This window comes from Parathielavia appendiculata, assembly GCF_033297405.1.
Source record: "Parathielavia appendiculata strain CBS 731.68 unplaced genomic scaffold N657scaffold_5, whole genome shotgun sequence".
In the NCBI taxonomy this organism is placed as follows: domain Eukaryota; kingdom Fungi; phylum Ascomycota; class Sordariomycetes; order Sordariales; family Chaetomiaceae; genus Parathielavia; species Parathielavia appendiculata.
The window spans coordinates 1697336-1706589 of NW_026944224.1; the positions used below are offsets into that span (position 1 = coordinate 1697336).

General features: G+C 54.1%; 3 protein-coding genes across 3 annotated transcripts; all 3 read right to left on the minus strand.

The window, feature by feature from the left end:
• Positions 1 to 1349: 1349 nt before the first annotated feature.
• N657DRAFT_401843 (uncharacterized protein) lies at positions 1350 to 2141 on the minus strand. Its single transcript, XM_062787197.1, has 3 exons — positions 2003 to 2141; positions 1863 to 1934; positions 1350 to 1795 (listed from the first exon to the last, which is right to left on the minus strand). Exons 1-3 carry the CDS (start codon positions 2061 to 2063, stop codon positions 1587 to 1589), a joined length of 342 nt encoding a protein of 113 aa, XP_062648455.1. The 5' UTR covers positions 2064 to 2141; the 3' UTR covers positions 1350 to 1586.
• A 1600-nt stretch (positions 2142 to 3741) lies between these two features.
• Positions 3742 to 5876, minus strand: N657DRAFT_644942 (uncharacterized protein). The gene has a single exon (XM_062792849.1). It carries the CDS (start codon positions 5770 to 5772, stop codon positions 4039 to 4041), a length of 1734 nt encoding a protein of 577 aa, XP_062648456.1. The 5' UTR covers positions 5773 to 5876; the 3' UTR covers positions 3742 to 4038.
• Positions 5877 to 5982: 106 nt separating this feature from the next.
• On the minus strand, positions 5983 to 7794 carry N657DRAFT_663657 (uncharacterized protein; the record flags this gene model as incomplete). The annotated part of the gene is made up of 7 exons (XM_062795202.1): positions 5983 to 6308; positions 6479 to 6708; positions 6762 to 7053; positions 7123 to 7280; positions 7440 to 7444; positions 7485 to 7598; positions 7655 to 7794. 7 exons carry the CDS (start codon positions 7792 to 7794, stop codon positions 6285 to 6287), a joined length of 963 nt encoding a protein of 320 aa, XP_062648457.1. The 3' UTR covers positions 5983 to 6284.
• Positions 7795 to 9254: the final 1460 nt, after the last annotated feature.

The window sequence follows — 9254 nt, forward strand, 5'->3', positions numbered from 1 at the left end:
GTACGCAATGGCGACAGGGAGATTGGATCTTGACGAGGAACAACGAAGATTGGGACAATCACAGTAGCGGAACTCCACTAACACTACACAGCCTCAGCCAGCAGATCCCGCTTTAGCTGCTGAAGATAGGACGCTGAACACTTGGAGAACGCAGCCTCCAAGTCGATCTGCTAAACTAAGTCAGGAGGCAACAGGTGGCGTGAGAAAAGGGGAGAGAGTAGAGGGCTTGTACGAGTTGATGGTTGAACGTCAAGGAATTGGATGTAGTTAGCGTGCCAAGGCCCTTTAGGCTTCGCGCCTCCGGGCGAAATAAATTCCATCCATCCATCCATCCGTCACCCAGGCACACAATGCACTATAAAAGTGGATTGCAGCCGGATATTCATCCAACATTCTCACCATCTCACCCTCCGATGTCTTCCTCTTCCCCACAGGCATGACCGCCATCACCGAAGTAGCCGACGCAATCAAGTCTCTCCGCCAACAGACTCCGGATAACCCCTACCGCGTAGCAGTCTTGGGATCAGTCACCCTCCACCCACCTCTCCTTCCCCCAGCTCCAGCTTCTAACGCTAACCACTTAATGACGCACAAACACAACTTCCTTTACGTCGGCACATTCAAAGTCCTACACTGCGTCCTAGGCCTTCTACCAACTCTTTACAAATAGTAGCCCACCTGCACGCGCTCGCGCGGCGCCACGGCGCCGTCCTCGTCATCGACGACATAGTCGGCACCTACGCCTCGCTCCGCCTGCTCCAGTCATGCGACGTGGCCGCCACCAACCTAACCAAGATGTTCAGCGGCGGGTGCAACGTCATGGGCGGGAGCGTCATTCGGTTCGGTTTGCGAGTCCGGCGAGGGCGGTGACGTTTTATGATGCGCTGAATGTTGCCAAGGGCCCGAGCTTGGAGACGGATTTTACTTTTTGCAGCGCGTGTACTATGTTAGCGCACTCCAGGGAGTTGGAGCGGGCGGCGGTGTATGTCGTGGTGGAGGAATTGGCGAGGATTAGCGTGGGCTTGGAGGAGGGGGACTGGTTGGTGGAGAGGGTGCGGAGGGCGCTGAGGGCTGCTGAGAGTGTAATGGAAGTAGAGGGGAGAGCTGGGTAATGGACTGACTATGATTTTTATGGAAGCGGGCGATATGAGAGGTGTACGTTTGCCATGGCAGGCATCCCACATCCACTCTGGAGTTTCCTGCCACATACTCGCTTCCAATCTTCAACAGCTCGTGTCTGTAGGAGATAACAGGACTGGAAACAATCTGTCTTCGTTGCGTGTTACCTTCGTCATGCTTGTCCTGCACCAGGGAGGATACGCCGGGCTATCACGGGCAAATGGAATCCCAATGAAATCAACTGGGGATGAGAGAATATTAATAAGCGGCTGAATCAAACGAGCGGCTGCCTAGTAGTGTAGCTTGGATAACAGCAGTTTGCGTGTTGAACGCTATGCCGTTTTGCGTGTTGAACGCCAGTTTTGCCGTGCAGGGGACATTCCCCCTTTCCATGGTTGTTTTGATGAGCGATACCCAGCCCTATTACCGCTCTTAGAACCCCCCCCCCCTTTGCGCAGGTAAGCCGTTTACTTGCAGCACTTCGTCTTGTAGCCCGTGAAGCAGCAAGCGCCGTCACCACATCCATCGACCTGGACCTGGTGATAGCCCTCCGGGCAGCTTCCCGCGCAGAAAGGAGATGTTCCGCTCCAGAAGCACGTGGACCAGGTCTGCCTGGCCAAGAGCGACAGGGCTGGGTCTGGCGAGGGCCTCAAAGCTTCAAAGAAGACTCTGGCAGCTAGAGAACCAAGTCAACAACTTTTTCAGTAACATTTCAAGAGGAGTATAGTGAGCGGGCGGCGTACCAGCTACCTGCTCGGCCTCGACTTGATGGTTGTGCTCGGCCAGAGCGGCGGCATCAGCGGCGGCACTAGCATCTAAAGATAAGTCAGCGGGGTTTATTCTATAAGTGGCTCGAGGGATCATGATAATGTGGGCGGCGTACCGACTGCTGCCGCTGCGGCGACAGAGACGAGGGCAGCAATGATGTAGATGTACGAACGCATGTTGACGGTTAGGCTTGAAGAATGGGCGATGCTGTTTGAACTTTTTCAGTTTGCAAGGCTGGAATGTGCTGGATGTTGGATGCTTCTCCACAACAGGTGATGGACTGTCAGGCAACAATGGACGTCTATATAGTATTTCGACTGGGAGAGTTTCTCAGAGCGAAATGTCAAATCCACTTGGACACCAACGATCTTTCCTCTCGGAGCAACGTGTCCAATCCCCCGAGCTAGTCCTCGTACCAAGATGTCTGATGCACCGAGCTGCCCTAGTTCCTGGTATTCAGTCGGAGACCGAGGCGTGACTAAGACTTGAAGCCCGAGACTTGACTCAACGCGAAACTTGAAACCACCCGAGAATTGAAACCACCCGAGAATTGAAACCACCCGAGAATTGAAACCACCCGAGTCCCGAAACCTGGCTTGAAGCTCGAGACCTGAACACTGGTTCCGTCCATGGAGTTTGTGTTACAAGTGGCTTGTGTCACCTACGGCTTTGACAGGCATGACCGTAAGGCCTGTCACCAAATACCGCTGATAAGTATAGTGCCCAAGCTACCTGTAGTGGCGGCACATGTTTTCACTGTTCCTTGCTTGGAAAATAATGGCTAAGGTACCTGATCAGTAAGCACCTTGAGACGGGAAGTACGTCGGCGCAGTTGCAAGTCGACTCCAACCTTGCTCCGTTGATTGCTAATAATTCGAATAGCAGTGGCATGTCTCAGCCTCGTCATCGTCGTCGCGGGGTAAGCAGATATCTACTCGTATATCTTAGGTACCTTGGGTGCCTTAGGTAAGCGGCCGTAGGATTCTAGGTCGCTTAAGTAGTAGGTAGGCGTTCTCGTCACGTAAGGTAGGTGTGATCAACCTCCACTAATGACAGGCTGATCCAAGGATTTTGGCTCTCAGGAAGGGAAAAGCCGATCAGACTGGTGAAACCGGGCCGATTTCCCGGACGACAAAAGTGCAGAAAACTCAAAGGCAGGGTCTTGTACTAGGGCTAAGCGTAGTTATGCTACCCCCTGAACCTTACCAGGTGGCCTACCTAGCAGCGTCTCGGATTTATCAGTGCTTCAGCACAATCCATCAGCTGTAACCATATGCTTGTGAACCGAGATGGTAATGGTCCTGACTCACGTTTCGTTCGCCAAGTGCTTGATACCTACCAACCAAGTCGACGTGGCGCGCGGCCATGCATGCTTCTCCGCAGTCGGCTGTGTAGTTCAGTTGTTGGTATCCATTCCGCCAGCGGTGAGACCGCACTAGACTCGAAGCAAGCCAGCATTATATGGGAACGCGTCACACCCTCGCCGCCTTGGAGGAAGTTCACGTTCGTCTAGGTAGTTGGCATTCTCATCCCATTCGCATACGATGTTTCGGGGTCACTACGATGATCGACGTGATTCGTGATGGACAACGGCTTGGACTCTCTGCTGAACTGTATATCAGTATATCATTATCTGTGACAAGAATGTTGTACCATATCGTCTCCCTGCTAACTTGACATCTGGAAGGACAACAATGTCGCTTGGCCAGTAACGGTGGGGCGAGGTGCTCACTGTCTTGAATCTTGATCTCCAGCTCCTACCCTCAGTCACTAGTATCTAACTGAACCCGAAGTCTGGAGATCGAACCCGTCATCCACATCTCAGCGTGCACAGATATTCCGTTCGGCAACCGATGGCATACCAGGTGAAACTTGAAAGCTTGGACACAGCCGTCCCAAGGGCCCCACCCACGACCGAGACCATTTGAAAGAGCGCCTCATTGTTGTGACGCTCTAGGGTCCCAGTTTGCGCACGCAATACCTTGGTAGGTAACCTAGTGAGTTCAGGGGATAAGGGGAGTGGCAAGGGCGTCGGCTTCAATCCCACTGATAGATCCGTTGATATTGGCCGTGAACATGATATCTTAGAAGCAATAGCAGCCGCACTCACATACCAGGGACCCAGAAACATACGGGCTCTAAGGCTAGCCGTCAAGACTCGGGATTCCAGAGCTCCAGCAATCCCACCATCGTCTGCAAATCCTGCGAGATATCCTCCAGTAATAGCAAAGACGCACCAGCGAGACAGTCGCGTGCAAATGTACCCATGAAGTTCTTGCGCTCCTCGATGAGGACAGCCAGCCTGTGGAATCGTTCCTGCAACAACCGTCCTAGAAACCACAGTCGCGCGCACGGCGAGACTTCGTCCTCGCCAATCCACAGCGCTCCTCTTCTTCCCTCTCCTATCCCAGAATTCTGGCTGTCATCAGGGGAGCCCCGTTCAGGCTGCTCATATGAGGCAAACTCGTCCCACACCAACGTTTGCAGTAGATGGACCATCATTCGCAGGCTGATCAGTGCGAGCAGATGCACGGTACTCTCGCAACGGCAGGCACGGCACTGGTGAAGCCGGGATAGCGACGCCGCAACCTCGCTGTCCATGCGTAACACGCTGTCAAGAGCTAAAGGCTGGCTCCTTCCGTGCTGTTTCTGTTTGGCGGTCCACAGCGAAACAATGCACCGTGACACGGTCGAGACGCATTCGCAGTAGCCGCCTCCGTTACCACCACCACCTCTTCCTTCATGTCCTCCCGCTACAGATATGCTAGGCTCTTGCTCGTTCAGAGAGCGTGGATGGGGACGATCGGCTGATGCTGGGGATGACGATGAGATGATGAACGGCCCTTCGCCGTCTTCATCCTCGCCATTTGCCGCTTTCTCGCCCAGAAAGCCACCGCCGAAACCATAGGTCATGGAGAGCTGACTAAGCGTTGCGGTTGCAGTGTCGGGAGAACTCAGCGGGAGAGCACCGGCATCCCAACGGATGCCCAGGTAAGAGGGCGAGGATACTTGGGAAAGACGTGTGCCTTGGCGGAGTGACGGCCGGTCCTCCCCATCCATCCATGTCATGTCAGAGGCCGAATAGGACAGCGCCAAATCGTCCACCATCTGATCGCTCTCTGCTTGTATCGACGGGATGATTTCATCTTGCTGGACAGGCGCCGCCGTTTCGAGAAGCTGATCGGAGCCAGAGCTGATATTCTGGCGTTGTTCACTACCCGGCGGCGGCCGGTGCGCTTCGTCTGAGAACCGCGGGAGGTCCTGTTCTTGGTTCGCGACCATTGTTGTCGGAATTGTAGGAAAAGGATGCATAGAAGATCCGAACCAATTCTCGTAGACGGACGCTGAGATGGGCCGTTGGGACGCGAATGAGCATGACATAGCTTGCAACAATGAAGGCATGTCCAGTTCGAAGTATCGAGACAAGTCGTCAAAGTGCAAAGGGTCCGCCACGGAGTGACGCCGGGATTCACCGCTGGTGGCAATCGTCCCGCCTCTAGATGAAGGCACGTACGAGACCACTGGGTAAGGAGCTAGCTCAGGTTCATCGCCGGCAAGTAGATTCGGAGAGCTCCAGGGAAGGGGTCTCTGGCTAAGCTCGTCCGGTACCGCGTATACTTCGCCGTCGTTCCATCCGTCCCGCTGCAGGGAGGTCGGGATAGCTGCTGCTTCTGCCCCAGCTTCTGCCGCCGCCGTCGTGAGATTCAATGCGGCACACCCAACAGTTGAGGCCGGGGTAGGTGAACTGGGCGTGATATTGGCATTGTCGTCGTCGCCCAAGGGTCCAAGGTTGGTCTGCCTCCCGGAAGAGTCTGCGACGCCGCCCTGGTTCTTCGGCATAGGACGGCCCATACGGCGGGAGAGGCTGTAGATGCACTGTAGCATGTGCACCGAACACCTGCGGCATGGCTTCCCTTGTCCACACTTTACTTTGGCCGTTTGGCAGTTGTCGCATGACGTTCGGTACTTTGGCTTTCTGTGAACCGAGGTCAAGGAATGGCCCGGGCCGTCGTGCCGCCGTGCCATGGTCGGAGGGGTGCTTCGGGATGGAGTGAACCTTCTGGCAAGAGGCCGAGGGCGATAGCAAGGTCTTCCAGGTGGTGCTAGCAGCACACCACCATTGAATGAATACTCGGTTTCCTACCTTATAGGGCGATTCTTTTCGCTCATTTACAATCATACTGCCGGAACGGGAGTTGTCTCAGCTTGAGACTTGATTTCTGACTGCTTCTTGTGGTATACGCGGAAGCCCGGAAACGCAATGCAAAGGTGCCGTTTGAGCGGGACGACTCGCAGTGCCTCGCTGTCGATTGGAGCTGAAAATGTCTCGGTGCCGGAGATGGTGAGACCTGTGTAACTTTGAGAGAAGAACACGGTGTTGTCTGCGGGTCCAGAACTCATCCAAGAAGCCGGAAACGTATCTCCACTGCAGGGTTGTACTACCTGAACCCGTTTCTGGACGTCCTTGGGAACTCGAAGCGCGGTAGCCGGCCTCAAAGGCTAAGGGCCGCCAACCTCAAGGGATAAGGCAGAGGCATGTTGACGTGAAGGATGTTCTGGTGTTCTCTTTGCGATGTTTAAAAATATATACCTTGATGGCAATGATGCTCCTTGATAGGAAACCTGTGGCAAAGAGCCATGCCTTTCTTGTGTCCACGGCTTTCTCCGAGTCTGCAGTCGGCTCAAGCGCCACTAAGACGACTGCACTGGCACTCCTGAGCCTGGTCCCGTCGTTCTCAAAGAGGCCCCGCTTCTCCCAACGGCTGGCAATCGGCCTCACGTACGTGATCATGAATGGGTCCTTGGCGGCTGGATCTTTCGCTGGATACTGCTGAGATCGACAGCGCGGGCCAGATCTGCTTCGAGGAATCTACTTCGGTTGTCACCCGGAGTGGCGTAGGGATCGGCAAAGCAGCTCGGGTTATCAGCGACGTGGTCGATCTCGACGGATTTACTTACCGTAATACTGCCGTTGGCGTCGGCCGGGATTGGACCAATATGAAGCACTCCACTAGTGTAACTCGAGATGACCATCTCCCACTCTGACCGACCATAACTGAGACTGTTGCTGTTGTATACATCGAACAAAGCAACACGGGTAGTTACGCCGGCAGAGGGATCTGATGCCGCCAACGAGGCGAGCCGGACACGCACCACCTCGGTCCACTTGACACCCGAACGGGGGTTCCTCGAAGGTGCGCATCAACCCATAGTAGCGGTGGCGGTGGTTGTCACGTAGATCGAGGCGGGGCTCTCGGCGGAAATGTCGTTCGACATCCTAATGAGCGGATGCCAGACAGATCGAAGTCGCTTGGTGGATGTGGATCCGAGGACGTGGTGGAAGATCTCGAGCGGCGAGCGGGTGTGCGGTCCCTTGCCCCGGACGGCTACATCTCGGGGACATAGTTGCCGGCGAAGATGTACACAACTTCTCCGTCGGTGCTCTGCTTGTTGGAGATTATATAGATTCCGTAAATGATGAAGGGCCTTCAAAAATTTTCGAATTTGAGTCTCTGTAACAGTATAGTCTGGCATATGTTAGCAAATTGTACCGTAGCTTTCTCGGGCGAATAAATGCGTTTAGGTCAACCACATACATAGACGGAGCCTCGGCTTTTACCGGTAGCTCGGGATCGTCAAAATTAGTCAGTGGACGGAACCACTTGAACCTCGTTTCGGCGTTGTCCTCGCAAGCCGTAGACAGGGTGCCGCTAGGGGGTAGTAATGGAGGTCCTCGCAATTGAGTGTGTCTGGGATATCAACAAACTCCTCGCCCTTGGCCGCGGCGGCGCCAGGATATCTGCGGAGGGCACCAAGCACGGTCAGTCTACGACGGAGAGAGGGCCCTACAGCATAGAGCAGGTAGGCGAGGACGGCCCTAAGGAGGAAGAGTGGCAACGATCTCATGGCCGCTTATTCCAGAGTCAATGTGTAGGGTGATTGTGTAGAGAGAGCGTTCCTCGTTAGCATTCTAGCAAAGGCGTACTTAAATCACGGTCAGACGTTATTGAGAGTGGTCTGGGCTGAGTGAACCTCGGCCTATGATCTGGCGGGGTATCTAGCCCCAGACCGTATAGGGGGTAGGTCTGGGTAGTTCTGGGTCGACGAGGGCTAATGACGCTGGCGTGTTATCATCATCCTTCGAGAAAGGCTCGGATGACCTTAATGAGCCCACCGTATGGGCTCTCAGTCATTCATCTTGCCGTGGTCGGAGTTTTGATAATCTCATGGTGTCTCTGAGGCACTGTAGCCAAGCCAAGACTTGATCTACCAAGGCGTCGTCGGCAGTCAAAATAAGTTCTGACAGGGCGGGGAAACTCTTCAAGACCGGAAAACTGAGAACCAGGAGGCGTGATGCTTTTATGGAATCACGAGTCATCACAGTAAAGTTGCCAAGACAGAGAGTCGGTGAAGATGCCATCTGCGGTGTGAGGTGTGTGAAGCCGCTCGGCCCACCAAGGTTGTGCTCGGTGACACCACAGCGAGCCCCAGTTGCTCGCTTGAGCTCATCCATGCACTACCGTCCTTTCCGTTCCCAACTGCTCGTAGAACTCAATATTTTGACCAACTTTAAATTTCAACAACGTGGAAAAAAAAAAAAAGGAAAGAGTGAAACTTCGTGTGTTGTTCAATCGTTGCTCTCGAGCTTATAGCTCACCCCACCCACGCCGATAAGGTTGGCAACAGAAGGCGATGGCGCTACGGCACCTGTGAGGACGACCCTGCCATCCCTTTCTCTCGCGTTATCGTACACCAGCACTATTCTTTGTCTGCTGCCCGGCGACGAGCGCTCAATACGTCGCTGCTGTAGACCTATCGCCGAGCATAAGTCTTACCGCTCCGATATGGTCCCATCTCCCAGGGCTAAGGCGCCGTAGGCTTCTAGAAGGAATCCTTGTCCAAGGCGTTGCCGACCCGACCAGCCGTGCCGTTACAGTAACGTCTAGTTGGATACCCGTTTCCATGCTTTGACAAAAGCTGATTTAGACGTTCTGCTTCCTACATTTCAACTCCTTTGGATCAGTGATGTGCCAACACGGATACCTATCCACACCGAAGAACACCGATTTCGCGACTAGAGGAGGGTTGCCTCTTTGACTCCAACCAAAAATCTTGTGCCTTCTGGTACTTTAATTACCTCGCTCTTCTGATGATGGCATGCATGCCCTCCATGTCTCAAACTTCGGCGATTGGTCTTATCTGTCAAAAACGCAACCATCGTGACATCAAATGTGGGGTTATTATTATTCCTACGCCGCTGTGCCCTAGGGCGTGCCGGACCTTCAACAACTTACTATACAGGAAAACCGCGCCCTCTTGGGCCGGGTGAAAAACCCATATCGACAATCAAGGAAACGATCAGTGTG